General features: G+C 35.1%; 1 protein-coding gene across 6 annotated transcripts in view; it reads left to right on the plus strand.

The window, feature by feature from the left end:
* Window positions 1-23873, plus strand: part of REV3L (REV3 like, DNA directed polymerase zeta catalytic subunit) — a 248567-nt gene that overhangs the window by 123478 nt on the left and 101216 nt on the right. For all 6 annotated transcript variants that reach the window (XM_082634116.1, XM_082634117.1, XM_082634119.1 and 3 more), the window contains 7 exons: window positions 3176-3250; window positions 6978-7138; window positions 11944-12043; window positions 14865-14959; window positions 15531-15635; window positions 16638-16722; window positions 16810-16958. In XM_082634116.1, the coding sequence (XP_082490242.1) occupies window positions 3176-3250; window positions 6978-7138; window positions 11944-12043; window positions 14865-14959; window positions 15531-15635; window positions 16638-16722; window positions 16810-16958 (770 nt within the window). The remainder of the gene's footprint in view (window positions 1-3175; window positions 3251-6977; window positions 7139-11943; window positions 12044-14864; window positions 14960-15530; window positions 15636-16637; window positions 16723-16809; window positions 16959-23873) is intronic.

A 23873-nucleotide genomic window follows, 5' to 3' on the forward strand; every position in this document is an offset into this window, starting at 1 on the left:
CCATTCTTTGTTTCCTTTAGTACTTTACTATAGTTTGCAATTATTTTAATTTTTTGTTTATTAGCTCTTACGTGCTTCTCCCACCAGCCTGTAAGTTCCATGAGAAAAAGGACCATGTTTGTCTGTCCATCGTTATATCCCTTGCACCTTGTATGGTGTTGGGCACTTAGTAGACAAGGCTCAATAACTATTTGTTTGAATAAATGAATGAGGTAAAAGTTCACACCCATCCTATGATAGCAACAGTTAGGTTAAAGATAATCATCAGCTTTATATTCTAATTTTTTTTATGTTTAATGATTCCTCAGAACTTTCCTATACATAGTCTCATTTCAAAGTTGAATCTCCAAACAGCCTAGTGGAATGAATAATGAGTCTTTCTATATGTTTGGTGGGCATTTGTTAAAAGCATAGCCATATTTTTAAGAGTTAGTTGAGTTACACATCTAGAGACCTGGAAGCAAAAGATGAGCTGTTCAGTCTAATTTATGGCTGTCATTCTCTTTTTTCTCCCATTCTAATGTTTTCTGTTTTTTTTCTTATATAGGTCCCCTTTTCCCTTACCATGCATTGTAGCTTCTATGATTCCTTTACTCCTTCAGTATTACCTACTTCTTTAAGTAGGCAAGTTGCATCTAGCTATCAAATTAAAACTTGAACAAATTTAATTCCAGTCTTCCTAGACTGTGTACTATACTGAAGCTGGGCTAAGAGAGAGGACCATGATCTTAGGCTCATTTCAGGGGTTCCTTGTCACTTAGCTATCATGATTCTAGAAAATATTCTATGAAAAGATTCTTAATCCATCTAAATTAATTAACTGAGGTTTTTTTTTTCACTATCTGGGCTCATTTTTCTTCTCATTGTTATATTAAAAAACTAACTCAAATTATCAGATATAATTTTTTAAATATAAACATATCTACTCTTGAACTCTGTTCCATTCTAATTTCTTTCTCCCAGAGAGTCTCCCTGTGGAGAAATTCTTTTGGCAAAATCAACTAAAGTCAACAGCAGAAAGTAGGGATTGCAGGTTAAATTATACAGAGACTTTCTTGGCCAGAAGAAGCAGAAAACTGAATTTATAGAACTTCCAGGCTATGTTTTGGGGCAATAGATACAAAAGCAGAATCCTAGATTTACAAAGAATTGTAGGGATTTGATAGTCTTGTATTCAGGTTTTGAAATTTATAAGATTCTAATTGTAAAAACCTAAAGATTTTTAGCAAAAACAAAGCAAAGATAATGTGGACCACAACAGTGCAGATTTAATTCTCTTTTTTTCCCATTTATCTGGCTAAAGGTGTAACTCCTATCATTAGACAGAGAGCTATATTTATGTATATGAAAAAATACCAAAGCAGGAGGAATAAAGAATTGAATTTTGCTGGTGAGAGAGAATGAGATCATTCATATAATGTGTTTCACCCCTTCCTTCATGGCAACAAAAATGGGGTGAGCAGCATCAAACTAGACAGGAAAGGGTAAGTGTTGTTTAAAAAAAAAAAAAAAGGGGCTTCCCTGGTGGCGCAGTGGTTGGGAGTCCGCCTGCCGATGCAGGGGACACGGGTTCGTGCCCCGATCCCGGAAGGTCCCACATGCCGCGGAGCGGCTGGGCCCGCGAGCCATGGCCGCGGAGCCTGTGTGTCCGGAGCCTGTGCTCCGCAACGGGAGAGGCCACAGCAGTGAGAGGCCCGCGTACAGCAAAAAAAAAAAAAAAAAAAAAAAAAAGAAAAAGATAAAGGGTAGGGGATAGGGAGTGATGTCAGAGTAGGTCTTTCTGAGGAGGTGAGTTTAAGCAGAGACCTGAATGAAGGCTGAAAGTAAGCCATACAAAGGTTCAGGGCAGAACTTTCCAGGCAGAGGGAATGGTAAATTACTTGAGAGTGGATCAAGTTAGAAGGGGCTGAAATGTTTAGAATGGCTGGAGGAAAAAGGAAGAGTGGGTGTGAGATAAGATTGGAGTGAGTGGTAAGGATGAGACAAAGAACATTTTAGACCTTTTTTTTAAAAAAAATAGAAATTGCTTTACAGCTATCATACAGATGGTTCTGACCTAAAGGCTTGAAATAGCTTATATAAAAAAAAGTTGTTTAAATATACCTCAAATAATGACTCTGTTGCCAACTTACTCCCGTATTTGAGGTCTACTACACTGTCAGACATGACAGAGAGAAATGGTGTCCTAATGAGCGTAAGTTCTATCTAGTGCCCATCATAAGGGGAAAATATTTTTTTAATGAAAAGAAATTGAGCTTATCCACCTAAAGATTTAACCAACCACTATTTACAGACAAACACTAGGCAAATACTTTTTATTTTGTCTATAAATTCAGACCTATTTATATATTGTTTCTAATTACATCATCTTTGAAAATGGTAGTCTGTATATCAGAGTTTCAGATCCTCCTGAGATGATATAACATGATAGCCCAACTTATTCCTTCTTGCATTGAGGACTTGTTTCTCTCCCTATTACATAGATTTTTGCTTCTCCCTTTCCCCCCTCTAGCTGATACCCTGAGAAGAACCGAGCCTCAACATAAATAGTGTCCTTAGTAAAGCCGTCATCTTTTCAATCTCTTAAGTTCCTGTCTACACAGTTTTCACAGGTTTCCTTCGATTTGAGTGTGTGTTTTATACACACATACACATATGTACATATGTATAACAGGTAAGTTGTCTCTGCTTAGTGAACTTGTAAAATTAATAACAGAGACAAGTAAGGAAAGTGATACAAATTCTGTCAATTAAAGGACTTTGTTGATGAACAGCTTTAGTTTTTGACAGAAAAAATGGGAAATGGGAAAAGGTATCAGAAAGGTCTCTGTTCTTCTCATACATGGTCTGAGTAAAGAGCCACTTTTTAATAGAGCCATGATGATTGAAATTAAGGTATAAATAGTTTGCTGCTCCTTTTTGTCCCTAGTTTTTTTTTTAAGTGGTATTTTTAAACTTTTTTAAAAGAAGTAACAAGATTTTATAATGTCATATGTTAACCTTGTGGTAGGTTTAATTGAAAAGTCGTGGAGGTTCTTTTGTTTTGTGGGGGGCGGTTGGTAATATTCAATGTAAGTAAGACTGAATTAGGCCAGCTGAGTCCATTTAGGGCAATAAGTTGCATTATTTCATCTCTGATGAAAATAAATTGAAATGTCTTTTTCTTTTATTTCAGGCCTTTTTATGGTTATCATGAGAAGGAAAGACACTTTATGAAGATCTATCTTTACAACCCTGCAATGGTGAAAAGGTACAAAGCTAAATGAAATAAAAAATGAATAACTATCACTTAAGTATTTTAATAATAAAAAGAAAAATCTAGAAGAAAGGCCTGTATAGTTTGTAGCATTATTAAAGAAAGAGACCATAATATGTACATATATGTGTAAAGAGAGTCATAGCTTGGACTCTAGGAAGGATATTTTAAGGGGAAGGGACCTTGTTTTACACCCAACTGCTTCTTTTCTGTCTTAGATTTAGAGAGTTTGTAGAAGTATATAAAGAGAGGTGATTGGCTGCCTTGTATAATAATCCTAGTGCCCTGCTAGCCAGACCAAATGTTCAATACCAAGAGAAATTCGTTCTTCAGTTTCAAAGCAAGGAGAAATATGTGAGAGTGAGGCCAGAGTGGGAGAGCTTTCTACTGTGAACTTAACCACTTTTCAGTACTTAAAAGATTTTTCTGATGAGATAGGTGATGTTATTAACATTTTTTCCATATTGTTTAATGAACTGTATCACCATTTAGAAGATTTATATAACTTAGTGGATCTATATTTTCCAAATGACCAGTGCATGATGTTAGAAAATTATGCGTGGGTAAAAATACTCCAAGTGTTAGGTAGACCAATAGATTTTAATATAACAGAGTACAAAAAGTTCATTGGTATGGTTTCAAATTCCACATTATTGCTGACCTTTAAGAAACTACCACTCCATTGCATTTCCATGTAGTAGAAACAAAGATCAACGTTTACCTGAAAAGGCTATTCAGTTACTCTTCCTTTTTCCAATTATTTATCTGTGTAAGTCTGGATTTTCTTCATATGCTTCAACCAAACAATATATCAGAACAGACTGAGCTGAAGCAGATGTGAGAATCCAACTGTCTTCTATTAAAACAGAGGTTTGCAAAGATGTAAAACAATTCCTCTTTTCCCGCTAAATTGTTTTTGTTTTGGAAAATATAGGCTTTTTAAATATATAAAACACTTATTTATGTTAACATATAATGGGTTTATTGTTGTTATTTTAAAATTAGTAAATAAGTTTCTTAAAATTTTCTGTTTTAACCTGATTTGGTAAGTGTCAGTGGATATAAGCCACACAAACAAAAGCTCTTTGACGCTGTCAGTAATTTTTAAGAATGAAAAGGGGTCCTGGGGCCAAAAGTTTGAGAACCATCAAAATAAAGCTCTCTTAATTTTCTATCAAAGATTCTTAAAATCTGTTCACAGCCATTCTGTCCTTCTCACTGCCTATTACAGTGGAAGAGATTTACCCCCTTACCTATAAAGCTCATATTCTACCCTCTTTGACCTTTGCTTCCATCTGTCAGTTATCCCCATCTGCCTTTCCACACCATTTAAATATTAATAAGACTCTGTTAATTTTACACATACACACATTCATACTCAAAGACATTCATACTTACAGCTATTCTCCCAGAAGATTTTTTTTTTTTTTTTTTGCCTGTGTTGGGTCTTTGTTGCTGCGTGTGGGCTTTTCTGTAGTTGTAGCAAGTGGGGGCTACTCTTACTTGCAGTGCATGGGCTTCTCATTGCGGTGGCTTCTCTTGTTGCAGAGCATGAGCTCTAGGCATGCAGGCTTGCCTAGTAGTTGTGGCAGTAGTTGTGGCTTGCAGGCTGAGTAGTTGTGGCTCGCAGGCTCAGTAGTTGTGTCACATGGGCTTAGTTGCTCCACAACATGTGGGATCTTCCCAGACCAGGGATCAAACCCGTGTCCCCTGCATTGGCAGGCAGATTCTCAACCACTGCGCCACCAGGGAAGTCCCCTCCCAGAAGAATTTATCTATACTTTGTGTGTTCAGTGTCTTACCTCCCATTCACTCTTTAACTTACTCCAATATAGGCTCTACTTCAACCATTTCACTCAAATTGCCTTCATTAGTGACCTCAGTGTTGTTAAACCCAATTAACACCTCTTTGTCCTTACCTTTTGACCACTTGTCAGTGCTTAGGTACCTTAAAATAAGGCTGCTTTGATGTAAACCTTTTCTGGTTTTCCTCATACCTTTCTAGTCATCCATATTTACAACATTTTGTGATTCCTCTTTTAACATTGTGGCTGTTTCTTGGACTTTTGTCTTAGGCATTGATTTTTTTTCTCTCTATGTGTTCCCTTCACTTTACAGTCTTATATTTTCCCATTTTTTAAAATCTTTATGCATTTGGCTTCCAAATATATATCAGTAGCTTGAATTTTCCTCCAGAGCTCCTGACCAGTATATCAAACCATCTATCTACTGGATAAATAGAATAGCACTATAGTTAAGAGTGAGGGGTCAAGTCAGAGAAAATTTGGGTTGAATTTTAGCTCTTCCACTTTTTATTTGTGTGATTTTGGACAACATTTTGATCTAAGACCCAGTTTCTCTCTTTATAAAATGGAGATAGTAGTACCATAGGTTTGTAGTAAGAATTACTTGAGATTAAGCATTTAGAGCACCTAACACAGTGTCCAGTACATAGTGCCCCAAAATATGTTTGCTTCCTCTACTCTGTTAATAAAATTATCCTTATCCTCATCTTTATTATCATTTCTTTCTAATATTTTTATAGAAATCTCCCTGAATACTCCAGTATACCTAAACTCCAGTATGTCTAAAACTGAGTTTGTCTTTATTTCCTCTCCAAATAAAATCTCCAAACAAACCTGTTTTCTTCCAGTAATGTAGCACCACCAACTAGCTGCTTAACCAAGATATCTAGGCATTATCCTCAACTCATATTGTCTCACCCTCCATATCTAGTTAGTCATCAAGTCCTGACCATTTTATTCCTTATATGTCTCCTGAGTCAACACATTTCCATGATCCTTGTTAAAGCCACCATCATCTTAGTTTTTCCACAGTAATCTCTCACTCTCTGTCTCTAGTGTTCTGCATTCTCTAGCTAACCTGGTCATTTCATTTTCCTGCTCTTCACTTCACAGGCAAATTCCACCACCTTTTCAGATGTCTTTAATAGGCTCTGCATGATCTGACTTCTCATTACCTCTCTACCCTCCCCCCACCCCCACCATAGCCTCTGTCTCTAAGCCTCACTCAGTGGTTTCAGTCCTTGAATAAACCACATTTTCTTGTGACCCTTTACATGTGCAATTTTATTCGCATGAAATACTCTTCTCTCTGAGAAAAAGTATTTCCAGCTCATTGTTTAGTCTCCTGCTTTAGAGACTTCTCTTCAAGAAGGCTTTGCAGAAGCTACAGTCTGGTTAATATCCCTTCTAGATGTTTCATATACTTCCCCTGCATAGCACTTGCACTATTTATAATTGCCTATTGTTTGTATTCCCCATCATGAAGGAAAAATAACTCAGAGAATAAAAATATCAAAAGTGGTAACATCTCTGTGTGGTTGATTGAGTCATATGTCCTTTTTAGAATTTTTGTATAATCTTTTCAAAATTTTTTCTGAACTTTTTAAAAAAGCTAATATTTTAAAAATCCTTTTGACATTTTAGATTTTTCAGTATAGTTAGCATTAAATTAGTTTTAGAAGTCAAAATATTCTTCATTCAAGGTATTTTTTGTCATTTTCTTTCAGAGCATGCAGCTTACTTTAAAACTTGATTATAAACTTTCAATTTCCAACAAAATACAAATTTGCAGTGTAATTGAAATCAAAATTTTGTGTGTTAGTATAATGTGTTTTATTCTCTATATTTGTATAATCACCGTTTGACTTAACATTTTAGGAAACATAATTTTATATAACTTTTTTTTTCTAATTTAGGATATGTGAACTTTTGCAAAGTGGAGCCATAATGAATAAATTTTATCAGCCTCATGAAGCGCATATTCCCTACCTCCTACAGCTCTTCATTGACTACAATCTGTATGGAATGAATTTAATAAATCTGGCTGCTGTCAAGTTCCGAAAAGCAAGGAGGAAAAGTAAGGTTAATTTTGCAAGTTCAAATTAAAGCTTTGAAACAAGTATTATGTAATTTATGATTTATAAAATAATATATATTTAGAAAATAAATGCTGAGTGGATAAGGAATAAAAAGAAATATGCAAAAATGTCTTAGAGTTTATCAAGAAAAGAATCTCAGAATTAAAGTTTTTGGTAATAGCTTTATTGAGATACAATTCACACGCCTTACAATTCATTCATTTAAATGGACACCTCTGTGGTTTTTAATATATTCACAGAGCTGTGCATCCATCACCACAATCAAATTTAGAACGTTTTCAACACCTCTAAAGGAAATCTTTATCAATCACCCCCAGTCCTCCCTTAGCAACCATGAATCTTCTTTCTGTCTCTCTGTTTGCCCATTCTGCACATCTCATGTAAATGGAATCATGTTTATTTGTTTTCACTTAGCCTAATGTTTTCATGGTTCATCCATGTTGTAGCATATATCAGTATTTCATTCCTTTTTATGGCCAGGTAATATTCTGCTATGAATATGCTACATCATTTATTGAGTCATCAATTGACGGATGTTTGGGTTTCCTCCTTTTGGCTATTATGAACAGTGCTGCTGTGAACATTCATGTACAAGTATTCATGTAGCCATATGTTTTCATTTCTCTTGGGCATATACCTAGGAATAGAATTTCTGGTTAAAATTCTGTAACATCTTTTGCATTTTATTGTTGGATTCCTTCTCCTCTACTTAAAACAAAGTGAAACCAACATTTTCCCTCCAACCCTGCTGTCCTTTATGTTATAATTATTTTCTTCTTTTTCACTGACAAACTTTTAAAAGCAAAAGTTAGCTTTTTTTTCTCTTGTTGTTTACCAGCTATTCTTTTCTGTTTTAACTCCTTGGGTTTCTTCTACCATACCCAAACTGTGCTCTGAAAAGTAACCAGGGAGGACTTATTCCCTCTGAATGGTGGGTTAGGTTATTGGGATCCACCCTCCTACTAAAACCAATTTAATAACTAGGTAAGATTTTTTTTTAATTTTAATCTATCACAGAGATTATAAACAATAAAGAAGTACTGGCCAAAAGAGGAAATAGAATGCTGAAAACAGCCTTTGCTAATCCTGGCTGCCTCCATTGAGACAGCCTTACTAGGTGAGGGAGCCAGAAACAACTCAGGGCCTGCTGGACAGGATGGAACCCTCCAGAATAAGGTAGGGTTTCAAAGAGATATACCCAAACTAGGAAGTGGAACAACTTTGAGACATTTCAGTTTGAATCTCCTGGGACTAAAAGAGATTCCCAAATCTAGAACTTCGTCTTAGGTGGTGGAATCATTGGATATCCATATGCCAGAAAATAAAAATAAAAGAGACCAGACAGATACTTCATACCTTGTATAAGAATTAACTCAAAATGGATCATAGACTTAAATGTAAAATGTAAATCTATCAGACTTCTAGAAGAAAACGATGAGAAAATCTCCTGACAAGTTGATTTTGTCAAAGTTAAAAACTTTTTCTCTGTAAAAAATAATATTAAGAGAATAAAAAGATAAGTCACAGACTGAGAATATTTTCAAATTACGTATCTGATAAAGTACTTATATCTTGAATATATAAAGAATTTCCTAAAACTCAATAATAGGAAAGCAAACAACCCCATTAAAAATGGTCAAAAGACCTGAACAGACACTTCAACAAAGAAGAAGATATAAGGATGGCAAACAGGAATAGATGATTCTCAACAGTATATATCATTAGGGAAATGCATTTTAAAACCAGAAAGAGCAACCATTATACACCTATTAGAATGGTTAAAATCCAAAAAAAACTAGCAATAAACAAATGCTGGTAAGGATGGGAACAGCATCAACTCTCATTTATTGCTTGTGGGAAGGCAAAATGGTGTAGTCACTTTGGAAGACAGTTTGGCAGTTTCTTGTAAAGTTAAATATAGACTTAACCATATGACCCAGCAGTTACACTCCTGTATGTTTACCAGGTGATTTAAAACTCATGTCCACCTAAAAACCTGTATGCAAATGTATATAGCAACTTTATTTCATAATTGCTAAAAATCTAAAGTAACCAAGATGTCCACTCAATGGGGCAATGGATAAACTGTTATATACCAATACAGTGGAATGTTATTTATCAGTAAAACACATCAAGCTCTTGATTCATACAACATCAATGAATCTTTAATGCATTTTACTAAGTGAAAGAAGCCAGACCCAAAAGGCTACAAGCTGTTTGATTTTATTCATACAACATTCTGGTAAAGGCAAAACTATAGAAATGTAAAACATATTAGTGGTTGCCAGGAGTTGGAGAAGAGGAGAATGTTGACTACAAAGCCAATATATAGGGGAACTTTTAAGATGAAGGAATTATTCTGTATGTTACTGGCATGGTGGTATGATTCTATGCATTCTTGAAACCCATGAAATTATACCTTAACCAAGCATTGATGGTTAACGTCTCCAGTGATGGCATATGGATATCGTGTCCCCTCTCATATGATATGATGAGGATGCTTCACCTCTGTGGTATTCTTCATGGAAACCCATAATAACAATCTAATCATGAGGAAAACATCAACAGACCCAGATTGGAGGACGTCCTATAGGTGAACTGACCAGTAGTCATGACTCTCAAGGTCATGAAAAACAAGGAAAGACTGAGAAATAGACCAGAGGAGACTAGGGAGACATGATAACTAACTACAATGTGGTACCCTACATTGGATCCTGAAACAGAAAATGGACAGTAGTGGATAAACTGCTGAAATTCAAATAAAGTGTATAGTGTAGTTAATAGGAAGGTATCTGTGTCAGTTTTTTTGTTTTGACAGATGTGCTTTGATAATGTAAAATGGTAACAATGGGAGGGGTGTGGTAAGCAGATTCAGAAAATGTACTATCCTTGTAACTTTCCTGTATCTAAAATTATTCCAAAATATAAAGGTTATTGGGGGAAAAAAGAATAACAGTTTGGTTATCAGTGTCAAACATAGCTGGGAGTTCAAGAAGAACTGATGAATGGAAAAGGTTCTAGAGAGTGTACGGGAGGTATTTATAGGAAAAGGAGCTCAGTTTTACAAAAGTTTGTTTCCAGTAGGTGAAAAAGCATGAGGAAAGTTTGAATTAGCAAATATATGTAAGCCATTTATTTTAGTTATAAAAGTTAGATGAGTATTGGAAGGGGTTTTTTTTCAAAATATGGAAAATTTTTACAATTTGAAGGCAGAAATATATGAAATTTCATTGGGGTAAATTAAAAGCAGGGAAATTTCAAGTATGATGAAGTGTTTATTTTAGGTTTTTGTTTTGTTTAAAAAATAGATAAAAGATTATAATGAAATCATGAAAAGAATAGGTGAATTTTTTTGTATTATATTTTGTCATGTAATATCAGACGCATAATTAAATGGACAGTAAACATCTTATTGTAAATATGTTGCATATATACGCACAACTTAACATTTTAATCTTGTAAGACAAGTTAATTTAGTACGTAATGTCTTTTGAAAGTAAATTCAAAAGTGAAAAATATTTAGAAATTTTAATACTACATATGCATATACCATTTTGTCTTATTATTCACTTATATACTCAGTTGCCAAATGAAATGTTGCTAATTACTGTTGTTAAGGTGAAGTATATAGAAGTACTTAGAGTAAATATTTTTAGCATCACAGAGGGATTTTTTTACAGTTCTCCATAGTGGCTTTATATTACATTTTTAACATCCAGAGTTGAAAAGAATTATATATGTATTTATAAAATAAAGTAATACATAAAGTAGAGGTAAAGTGTGAATTTTTATACTGTGATAGATAACTTTGAATTAGTAAACTTGTATAGATTTTTCACTCATATAAATTTCTTAGAAAATAATATTTGTGTTTTAATTTACAACTTGCAAAGCAGTTTCATATAAATGCCTTAGCCACATAACAGCAAAGCCTTCAAAAGCTTCTGAAGGTATATATAATCAGTTACATGGTTTGTTATGTGTTTTGTTAAAATAGCAAAGATGGTAAGTCTAATTAATTACATAATTTTGTGATCAAGCTAACCAAATAAGAAAAAGTATAAAATTTAGTTGGAGAGGATTGCAAATTTATTATCTTTCTTAATGTTAGGGTTCCTTCTATGCCACTCACTCAAGCTTTCTTTATCTGAAAATTTAAATTCCCATAAGAGATCACAAAAAAATTGCTAAAATTTAGAGACTACTTCCAAAGCATGGCCCCAGGACTCAGTTTCTGCAGCTGGGACAACTAAGCAAATGCATAGTTCCCTCCAACTGCTCGTCAAATTGTATTTGCATTTGCCCCAGGTTTCCACTCACTGTTACTGCCATTACTTTTGAAATGCATTGTGTATTTTCTTTTTATTCATGGATTAGCATTAAAGTATGTTTTGAATTTTATCTGGAATCTGATTTCCACTAGAATTTTAGTTGAGGCTCATATAGAATACCCTAGGAATTTAAAGTCTACAAAAATTCTTAATTCTTTATTTTTAAAATGAGATTTGAAGCATACCTATCACAGTAGCGCATTTAAATGTATCATACTTCTAGTATGAAAGTATCGTGACCATTTCTCTTTCATATCCATATATTGCAAATACTTTTCCCCATGTCGGTTTGGAATCATTACTCTCCACTGTGTGTATGCATTCCGGTATGTTTATGAATTTTTAGGATACAATTTTAGGAACTGGTCATAAGGGTTGTTTACTAATATACTTAAAGGGTGATTATATGTAAGTTAAAAGTGGAACTTACCCTTTTACCTTTTTATTTCTAGGTGATCCATTACGTGCAAGTGGGTCTTGCAAGAATCAGCTACCAGGAAGAAATTCTCTTACTGGTACTTTATTTCGGTGGGAAGAACACGAAATACCAAGGTTAGTTTATGTTGTAAAGGAAAGGAAAAGTTATTTACATATATCCTACTCTATTCAGAAATCAGTGGTTAGCATAATTTAATTTTAACCTTTATTGTAATTGTTTTTTATTTATAAGTTTATCAAAAAAGCAAATCTCAACATTAGTGTATTACATGGATCATAGATTTCAAGAACAGACCATGAAAATATACCTAGTTATTACCTAATTAATAAAAGAAATCTGGATGTGTTTATACTTCTCTCCAACATCCATCTTCTATGTACATTCTAAATTGACATCCTATAACTTGTCAAGTAAAAATCACATAATAAAATAACAATTTAAAACCTAAATGGAGGGACTTCCCTGGTGGCGCAGTGGTTAAGAATCCATCTGCCAGTGCAGGGGACACGGGTTCGATCCCTGGTCTGGGAAGATCCCACATGCCGTGTAGCAGCTAAGCCCATGTGCCACAACTACTGAGCCTGTGCTCTAGAGCCCATGAGCCACGACTTCTGAGCCCGCATGCCTAGAGCCTGTGCTCTGCAAGAAGAGAAGCCACCGCAGTGAGAAGCCCACACACCGCAGTGAAGAGTAGCCTCCACTCGCTGCAACTAGAGAAAGCCCGCGCATAGCAAAAAAGACCCCAACACAGCCAAAAAAAAAAAACCTAAATGGCGAATATTTTTAATAAAAATAACCCCTAAATATTTCCAAATATTGAATATTTGTGGGGAGGGCTTCCCTGGTAGCGCAGTGATTGAGAGTCCGCCTGCCGATGCAGGGGACATGGGTTCGTGCTCCGGTCCGGGAAGATCCCACATGCCACGGAGTGGCTGGGCCCGTGAGCCATGGCCTCTGGGCCCGCGCATCCGGAGCCTGTGCTCCGCAATAGGAGAGGCCACAACAGTGGGAGGCCCGCGTAGCACAAAAAAAAAAACCAAAAAAACTGTAGATGTCTGAGCTCCATCCTCAGTGATTGTAATTACTGACTGTAATTGTCTGTTGTGTTAAGCTATGAACAGAAACGGTCAGAGAGGCATGGTTTTCTAAATACCATTGTATTGCTTATCTACCTTTCATGACTAAAATGAATGGTCTACATGTATTTGCTGACTCAATTTTTTTACTCACACTTCTTCTGTTTACTGGAAACAAATTTTTAATTCTGAAAACTACTTCCTTTCCCTAGGAACTCCTCCGATACTGAATGTCTGAAGTAGGCAAGAAATAGTTGTAAATTTCTACTATGAGATTGCTTTTTTGCGCTACGCGGGCCTCTCACTGTTGTGGCCTCTCCCATTGCGGAGCAAAGGCTCCGGACGTGCAGGCCCAGCAGCCATGGCTCACGGGCCCAGCCGCTCCGCGGCATGCGGGATCTTCCCGGACCAGGGCACGAACCCGCGTCCCCTGCGTCGGCAGGCAGACTCCCAACCACTGCGCCACCAGGGAAGCCCAAGAGATTGCTTTTTTTTTTTTTTTTTTGCATTTTTTAATGTTATTGTTTCCCTCCTTTGTCACAAATGTTCTACTCCTGGAAAATTCACCCTTGAAATGTATAATACAACGCTTCCAAAAGTGTGAAACTTTTTAGTATAAAGGAGAAAACTTAGCCAAAAACTATTTTACCTGGTACTTTAATTCATGGCATAACTGATGTTGGTAAATTATATGGGTAAAGAAGACAAGCTATATTGAGAATTACTTTTTCTGAAAGTTAAAGGGATGGATATATTGTGATAGGTTGACTAATATGTCCCTTCTCTGTCAATGGTGAAAAGATATATGTGTGTGTTGTGTCTATACATATATATAAATAGTAAAAGTTCTGTGGTTTAACAAATTAATCTCTAATATTCCATCAAAATTTCTATTCAAACACCCATTCCTTAGGTATAGACAATGGAAAATGAGGTTTTGTTAATGTTTCTCATAAAACATTTTTAAATGTTTCAAATATTAATGAAATCTTCTATCACCCACTTTCTAGTAAAAGTTCTCTCCTTTTCATTTGGTGTCCCTATTGGTAGGAGATCTGAATTTTCGAACGGATAAACTGGGATCCATACTAGTTGTCTTTTGTTTATTCTGTCAAGCAGAGACATTTATATGGTGTCATCTGAAATCTTTCATGTGGCTCTGATGAAAAACAAAAATGCTTTTGAGTCAAAGAGCATTAGTGGGGAATAGTTCTCTGTAGTTCTCATAAAAAGTAATGACCTCATGGTGTCACCTCTTTTCCTAGCTATGATCCCACTATTGGACTCATGTGGTTTCTCAATTCTATAGTTACGGAAAATTTTTAAACATTCCCCAGCTCAGCAGTAGTTGAGGGCAGGGAGAACAGTATCATTTGCCCACTTTTCAGTATGTTCACCTCCCCATATCTCTTGTTTTATATATATATTCCCTCCTCATTTGTAAAAACCATCTATGATTGCTGAGATAGATGCCTCTGGGCAAATAATTGCATGTGTGTATGGTTTTTGATGCATCCCCTCTGTTGTCCCTCTGTTATCTTATCCCATCCTGCCCTGGATGTGACCCACATGCTGAAACATTGTACATTCCTTTTCTATAAAATATAATGAACCAAAATATGTAAAATAGACTCCAAAAGTATCTCAATGGAGTTGTCAATTTTGTGTTTCTCTTCCTGTTTTTCATTTCTTTGTATATACACACAGTATCAATTATGTCATGAATAATTGTGGATTAATACAATATCACTGGCTTTTCTGGTTACCACGGAAACATGAAAAATTGTTAAGTAATAAAAATCTTAAGAAAACTTTCTCTTATATAATTATTGTGTCTTTTGATACTTCTTTAATACAGCTCTTTAATACTAGAAGGTGTTGAACCACAGAGTACTTGTGAATTAGAAGTGGATGCTGTAGCTGCTGATATCTTAAATCGGTTGGACATTGAAGGTATATGCACAGTTATTCTTAATATATGTTTTTATTTTTAAAAATCCATGACCAAAGGATGGAAAAAGTAGGGAAGAAAACATTACTAGGGAAGTGAAATTATTTAAAGAAGGAGGATGTAAAATGTTATGAAGATTTTTTTCTGTACCTCTGATGAGATAGTCATTATTTTTTCATTTATGCTTTCATTCATATGAGTTTGTTTGCATAGACATGAACCTAAAGTAAGTGTGACACTAAATAAATTAGCCATTATAAAAGAGTTTACTATGCTCTGCCTTTTAATTTTTTTATTTCCAGGTTATATAGCAGGGAGGAGACTTTTAGGTCTGCTGGCTATCATCAAATGTTTGAATCTTACTCACTTGCTGTGTTTTTGGGAGCTAGTAGGAAAACTAAAAAAGGAGTAATATAGTAAATATAGGTTGGGATAATTTGTCTGTTTTATTACACAAAGTAGGTAATTGTTTTTCTTAAAAGACAGTATTTTTTTTAAGTATGGATTTCTTTTTTTTAAGCAAGTATTTTTCACTTTGACCCTTATAATATTGAAGTATTATTATGATTACAGCTCAAATTGGTGGAAACCCTGGTCTACAGGCCATATGGGAAGATGAAAAGCAACGGCGAAGAAACAAAAATGAAACTTCTCAAATTAGTCAACCCGAATCACAAGGTATAAATGATTTTCTTTTAACTGAATATTTTAATGGAAAAGTTTAAGCCATTGAGTTTTTACCTTGACATTAGATTTTGCTTTTCAAACTACCTTTAAATTTTCTGTATATATTTTCCCTGTTCTCATTGCTCTGAACCATAATTCTGTACCTCCAAAGTGTCACTCATTGTTTCTCTTCGCATGAGAAATTGACATCTTCATTGGCCTTGGTTTTCACTGGTAGTACCTTTTTCTCCTTTTTCATTCTGTGGTATGTTTTAACCTCTTGTATTTCCAAATGAGCTATAGAATACTTACAGAAGAGCATGAATCCCAACTTAGAAACACTTCGTTTAATTCATTACACTTTGAAAATGTCACCCATGAAATTCTGCCCCCTTGTTATTTTCTGGGTATGTCATATAAATTCTGACTTTGATTACCTTGTACATCTCTGAAGAAAATACTCATTTTATTTTTTACTAAACCCTGCTATATTCAAAAAGAATTTGAAGGGGCTTAAGTAATGCCATGGATACAACAAAAATTTTTAAATAAAGGTAAAAGAATAGAAGACATAATTCAAAAGGCAAATGTATTTGAAATACAGTAGTAAGCCTATACTGAAGTCCAATTAAAATTTGTATTATAATCTCTTGGACACTAAAAATCCTTTGATAAGTTTTGAATGCCTTTAATGCCTTTTAAAATAGAAATATTTTATAAAGGGAAAATTTCTAGGTTCAGGGTGTGTGATACATTTATAGGTAGAAAATAATGTTTTTCTCTTTTAGATTTAAGTTATAGAACTTAATCTTAGACTGACTTTAAGTGCTTAACTTCATAGCTTCAGTAACAACCATTTCTCTTTTGTTTGATTTATAATAGGACTACTTTTAGGTGGTGTTATATGTGTCAGGGATAGGAAATAGCTACCATTTTAAAAGCTCTTCTAGGAAAAAGGAAAATATTTCATTCATTTGCTATCTACATTTTTTAATGCACTTTTAAAATTCAAAGATCGCAGGTTTGTGCCAGCAACAGAAAGTGAAAAAAAATTTCAGAAGAGACTTCAGGAAATTCTCAAACAGAATGATTTCTCTATGTAAGTGGTTATTTACTATAGATCTCAGAACTAATTTTATTGCTTTGATATATAGTTTGTTATAAAGGATATGTTTTAATTAAGCAGAACATTATCAGGATCTGTGGACTACAGCGATGGATCCCAGGAGTTCCCTGCTGAATTAACATTGCACTCTGAGGTTCTGTCTCCTGAAATTCCTCACTGTACACCGGCTAATATGGTAGAAGTCCACAAAGACACAGAGTTGAGCAAAGGTGAGGTTTTCTTTCAAGTGTACAGAAAATACCATAACAGACATCCTGTGTATCTAGCACTGAGATATTAGTATTTGGTTGAGTTAGCTAATTTTTTATTTTCCTAAGAAGTAAACATCACTGATGTAGCAAAGACCTCTCTCTCATTCTTTTACCTTCTCTTCATCTCTAGAGGTAAGCACTATTCTGAAGTTGGTACAAACTGTTACAATATATGATTTTGTGTTTTCTTATATATGTTTGTCCAAAGCATATACTATTATTTATTTATTTTTTTTTTTGCGGTACGTGGGCCTCTCACTGTTGTGGCCTCTCCCGTTGCGAAGCACAGGCTCCGGACGCGCAGGCTCAGTGGCCACGGCTCACACGGGCCCAGCCGCCCCGCGGTATGTGGGATCTTCCCAGACTGGGGCACGAACCTGTGTCCCCTGCGTCAGCAGGCGGACTCTCAACCACTGTGCCACCAGGGAAGCCCATATACTATTATTTTAGGTTTTAGATTTTACATAAATGGTGTTCCTACTTTGCGTAGATTAAGCAACTTGCTTTTTTTCATTCAACATTATGTTTTTTAACAACTTAATTCGGGTATAATTTATGTAACATAAAATTCACTCACTTTAAGTGTATAATTCAGTGATTTATAGTAAGTTTACAGAGTTGTACTAACATCTCCATAATTCAATTTTAGAATAGCTCCTTCTCCTCAAAAGATTCTTTGTGTCCATTTGCAGTCACATCTCCAACCCCAAGTAACCACTCATCTACTTCCTTGTCTCTGAAGATGTGCCTTTTCTGGATATGTCATGTAAATGAAATCATACAAAATGTGATCTTTTGTGCCTTGCTTCTTTCACTTAGCATAATGTTTTCAGGCTCATCCATATTGGAGTATCTCTATCAGTATTTCATTCCATTTTATTGCCTAGTAGTATTGTATTCTACTGATATATTTCATTGACTAATTCATCACTTGATGAAAATTTGAGTTGTTTTCACTTTTTGGCCCTTAGGAATAAGGCTGCTCTGAACATTTATGTCTTTGTATGGGTATATATTTTCATTTTTCTTGAGTAGATACCAAGGAAGAGAATTGCTGGATCGTTTGATAAATTTGTGTTTAATTTTTAATAAATTGCCAAACTGTTCTCCAAAGTGACTGCACTGTTTTACATTCCCACCAGCAGTATATGAGGGTTTCAGAAACCCCATGTTCTCACTAACACTTGTTATTATCTGTGCTTTTTTATATAGCCATCCTAGTATGTGTGAAACAGCATCTCATTGTGGTGTAATCATCATATCCCTCATTAATAATGATGTTCAGTATCTTTTGTGTCAGCAATAATAACTGAAATCTATCCTTGTTCTTACATGTTTCTAGGTCATTCATTTTAGCTGCTGATTAGCCTTCTTTTGTAAGACTAAACAAGTGTTTCTGTTCTCTACAGCTATTAGATGGTTTTCACTTTTGCACTGTTGTTAACAGTGTTAGGTCTGTCACCTTGTGGCCATGTGCAAGAGTTTCTCTACAGAAGACATACAGAAGTGTAATTTGCCAGGTCTTAGGGTGTATGTATTATACTCTACCTAGATAGCATCTATTCTAACAGGGTTTTTGTAATACAGTTACCTTATACGTGATTGGTAAATAAGAGAATAATGAAAGTTTTACTTAGAAGTCATGTTGTTTCGCATAAAATTTTTCTAAGCAAGAGGAGCCAGAATAGGAGGAGTAGAATTGCAGCCTTCAGTAGGAAAGGAAAAGCCCTCTTTTCACTGCTGCATTGGCAGCAGGGGCTCTTTTGACTGTATTAAACAACAGCTAGAAATGAGCACCTACACCCACCCAGGGCTTCCTCCTTCCCTAGAGTTGCATCCTAGCATTGTGCCCTCTGTGACTCATGGCAGGTTTCACCCTCTCCTCAGTACTTTAATGGCAGCCTTCTGGCTCAGAGCTCTACTTCCATTTGCTTTGTCTTAGCATCTGCCAGCCCCATCCTAATCAAAATGTACCCAGAATTTCCATACTATTATTTTCTGTGCATTTTTAATATCTCCTATGACAGCCTCCAGCCACACTGAGCTGCCTGCCTGACTGAGCAGTTTATTTCCTCGGTTACCAATTATTGATTTTGTTAGTGTTCGCATTACAGAGTTGCATAAGTTTTGTCTTAGCCTTTTATTTTCCTTATAAGCTCAATTTTAGTGCTTAATTTTTCAGATTTTGAGGTATGTTAACAATAAAACTATCACATTTGGTAGTAAAGCCAGTATTTCAAAGTTGCTCTATAAAATGTACCTAAGTTTATATTCCCAGGATGTGTTAGAGCTTATACTTCCCTACATCCTCAACAATATTTGATAGTATAAGATGTAAAAATTTTTTGCCATTCTCATTCTTTGAAATCTAAATCTCCTTAGTTTAATCTTCATTTCCTGATTACTAATAAGTTTGAGCATTTGGATCTCTTTATCTGAGAATTGCTTATTCATGTTCTTTGCTCATTTTCTATTGGATCTGTACTCTTTTTCTTAGTAATTTGTAGGAATTCCTCATATTTTCTGGATATCAAGGCTTTGTCAGTTATATTTATTGTAGAGATATTTTCTCCTCATCTAGAATTACACTTCAAAATCTCCATAAAATTTTTTTTAGCTTTTTCCTTCCCTATCCGGATGTAATGAAAGTTTTCATCCTTCAGGTTTATGTGTGCTTACAGATTGGTTTTTCACATATAAGTCTTCAGTTTATATGACATTTTACTTGTGTATATAGTAAGGATCTTATTGTTATTTATTTTTATAGATGTAAAGAGCTAGTGGTTCCAACATATTTATTGAAAAGTTATTTTTTTCCCACTGAATTCCCCAACCTCGGTTGTGTTCTCCCATGTTAATATCATACTGTTGTAATTACTGTTGCTTTGTAAGTAATGATATATATCAGGAGCAGATCTTCCCTATTTAGTTTCAAAATTATCTTATTTACTCTTTTTTTTAAATACATCTTTATTGGAGTATAATTGCTTTACCATGTTGTGTTAGTTTCTGCTGTACAACAAAGTGAATCAGCTATATGTATACATACATCCCCATAACCCCTCCCTCTTAAGCCTCCCTCCCACCCTCCCTATCCCACCCCTCTAGGTCGTCACAAATCACCAAGATGATCTCCCTGTGCTATGCAGCAGCTTCCCACTAGCCATCTACAAAATTGTCGTATTTACTCTTGATCTTTTTTTTGTGTGTGGTACGCAGGCCTCTCACTGTTGTGGCCTCTCCCGTTGCGGAGCACAGGCTCCGGACGCGCAGGCTCAGCGGCCACAGCTCACGGGCCTAGCTGCTCCGCGGCATGTGGGATCTTCCCGGACTGGGGCACAAACCCCGGTCCCCTGCATCGGCAGGTGGACCCTCAAACACTGTGCCACCAGGGAAGCCCGAAGTTTGGGTTTTTTGAAATTATGAATGGATATTAAATTTTACCAATTGTTTTTTTGAAAATATTGACATAATCAGTTTTTCTTTTACTCTGTTAATATGGTAGTTACATTAATAATGTTAATGTATTTAATGTTAAACTATCCCTGCACTCCTGAAATAAATCCTTCGTTGTCATAATGTAGTATGTTTTTTTAAATGTTGCTATATCTACTTTGGTAATATTTTGTTTAGAATTTTAAATTTTTTTTTTTTTTTCAGTAATTGAGAAAGATCTATACTTTGCCCCCATTAAATGCATTGTGGAGCTTTTCATATTTTGCAACTCTCCTTTCAAGAATTTTTATTAGATATAATCTGTATCTTAGAGATTTGATAGATCTCATCTGTAAAACCATCCAGACTTATATAGATTTTTGTGGGTTGATTTTATATGGCAGGGGTGGGGGGGGTGGGAAGTAAAGGAAGTGGATTTTAAGCTATTAATTCAACTTCCTTAACTGTTACAGGTCTACTCAAGTTTTCTGATTCTGTTTGAATCAGAGTTTATATCATATTTTTCCTAAGAAATTATTCATTTAATCTGATTTTTCCATATTTGTGGTATAAAGTTGTTCATAGTATTACTTGAACGTGCCTCTTTTACCTTTGGCACTTCGCTTGTATTTCTGACATTGTTTATGCCTTCTCTCTATTTTGTTGTGATCATTCTTGCCAATCTTGTCTATTTTGTTATTAGTTTGAGAACCAGCTTTTGTTTTCACTTATCTCATTTTTTTTGTTGTTTTGGGATGACCTATTTTCTGTGGTTTTTTTGTTCTTTCATTTTGACTAAACACTATTAGGCTAGCTATGTGGGTTAAAATATTTCTAGGATGTGTTAAAAATATTTCTTCCTGAAGCTTCTAACTCTCTTTTAAAAACTTGAAAAACAGTTTTAAGTCTGAATATCAGAAGCAGAAAAATAGAACCGTTTCCAATTAGCTTTCTTATAACTGCTTGCCATATTTTGCTATGTAGTCTTTTTTTTTAAGATTATTGGGTTTTTTAATTAATTTATTTATTTTTAGCTGCATTGGGTCTTTGTTGCTGCACGCGGGCTTTCTCTAGTTGTGTCAAGTGGGGGCTACTTTTCGTTGCGGTGCGCGGGCTTCTTATTACGGTGGCTTCTCTTATTGCGAGGCACGGGCTCTAGGCGTACGGGCTTCAGTAGTTGTGGCACGTGGGCTCAGTAGTTGTGGCTTGTGGGTTCTAGAGCACAGCTCAGTAGTTGTGGCACATGGGCTTAGTTGTTCCGTGGCATGTGGTATCTTCCCAGACCAGGGCTCAAACCCATGTCCTCTGCATTGGCAGGCGGATTCTTCACCACTGCGCCACCAGGGAAGTCCTATGTAGTCTTCTTTTCCCCTACTATTATGTGCTTTTTATTCTCCCTCTCCCTTTGATTAGATTATGAGATTCATTTTATCTTCTAAAAATTATTTAATCCCTCTGTACATTAGACCTTCTATAAAAATCACATGGCAAAAGACTTACATTTTAAAATCATGAATTAAAAGATATGGAGAAATATAAAGTTAATGTAAAATGAATTATTTGAAAATTTTAAACTATAGAGAATTTTATTATTCAAATCGGACAACTTGTCTTTTCTGTTCGTTTTATAAATTTTATTTTATTTTTTGTAAGTGGTAAAATTTTTATATTGAAAAAAATTTTTTTGAAGTATTGTTGATTCACTGTTGTGTTCAATTTCTGCTGTACAGCAAAGTGACTCCATTATACATATATATATATATTCTTTTTTCATATTCTTTTCCATTATGTTTTATTACAGGATATTGAATATAGTTCCCTGTGCCATATAGTTGGACCTTGTTGTTTATCTATCCTATATATAATAGTTTGCATCTGCTAATCCCAAACTCTCAGTCCTTCCCTTCTCCACTCCCCTCCCCTTTGGCAACCACAAGTCTCTGTGAGTCTGTTTCTATTTCGTAGAGAAGTTCATTTGTGTCATATTTTAGATTCCACATATAAGTGATAACATATGGTATTTGTCTTTCTCTTTCTGACTTTGCTCAGTATGGTAATCTCTGTGTCCATCCATGTTGCTGAAAATGGCCTTATTTCATTCTTTTTAATGGCTGAGTAATATTCCATTGTATAAATATACCACATCTTCTTTATCCATTCATCTATTAGTGGATATTTAGGTTGTTTCCGTGTCTTGTCTGTTGTGAATAGTGCTTCTATGAACATAGGGGTGCATGTATCTTTTTGAACTATAGTTTTGTCTGGGTGTATGCCCAAGAATGGCATTGCTGGATCATAGGGCAACTCTGTTTTTAGTTTTTTGAGGACCTTCACACTGTTCTCTATAGTGGCTGTACCAACTTACATTCCCACCAACAGTGTAGGAGGGTTCCCTTTTCTACGCACCCTCTCCAGCATTTGTTATTTGTAGTCTCTTTAATGATGGCCATTCTCACTGGTGTGAGGTTATACCTCATTGTAGTTTTGATTTGCATTTCTCTAATAATTAGCAATGATGAGCATCTTTCATGTGCCTAATGGCCATCTATATGTATTCTTTGGAGAAATGTCTGTTTAGGTCTTCTGCCCATTTTTCAATTGGGATGTTTGTTTTTTTGTTATTGAATTGTAGGAGTTGTTTATATATTTTGGAAATTAAGCCCTTGTTGGTCGCATGATTTGCAAATATTTTCTCCCATTCTGTGGGTTTGTTTACGGTTTCCTTTGCTGTGCAAAAGCTTATACATTTGATTAGGACTCATTTGTTTATTTTTGTTTTTATTTCTATTGCCTTGGGAGGCTGTCCTACTAAAACATTAGTACAGTTTATGTCAGAGAATGTTTTACCTATGTTCTCTTCTAGGATTTTTATGATGTCTTATATTTAAGCCTTTAAGCCATTTTGAGTTTATTTTTGTGCATGGTATGAGGGTGTGTTCTAGTTTCATTGATTTACATGCAGCTATCCAACTTTCCCAACACCACTTGCTGAAGAGACTGTCTTTTCCCCATTGTATATTCTTGCCTCCTTTGTTGAAGATTAATTGTCAGTACATGTGTGGGTTTATTTCTGGGCTCTCTATTCTGTTCCATTGATCTATATGTCTGTTTTTGTGCCAATACTATGCTGTTTTGATTGCTGTAGTTTTGTAGTATTGTCAGAAGTCTGGAAGGGTTATGCCTCCTGCTTTGTTCTTTTTCCTCAGGATTGTTTTGGCAATTCTGGGTCTCTTATGATTACATATAAATTTTAGGAATATTTATTCTAGTTCTGTGAAAAATGTCATGGGTATTTTGATGGGTATTGCCTTAAATCTGTATATTGCTTTGGGTAGTATAGCCATTTTAACAATATTAATTTTTCCAATCCAGGAGCATGGGATATCTTTCCATTTCTTTGAGTCATCTTCAGTTTCCTCTATTAATGTTTTGTATCAA

Source organism: Mesoplodon mirus (genome assembly GCF_964341445.2).
Source record: "Mesoplodon mirus genome assembly, chromosome: 10".
NCBI classification, from domain to species: Eukaryota; Metazoa; Chordata; class Mammalia; order Artiodactyla; family Ziphiidae; genus Mesoplodon; species Mesoplodon mirus.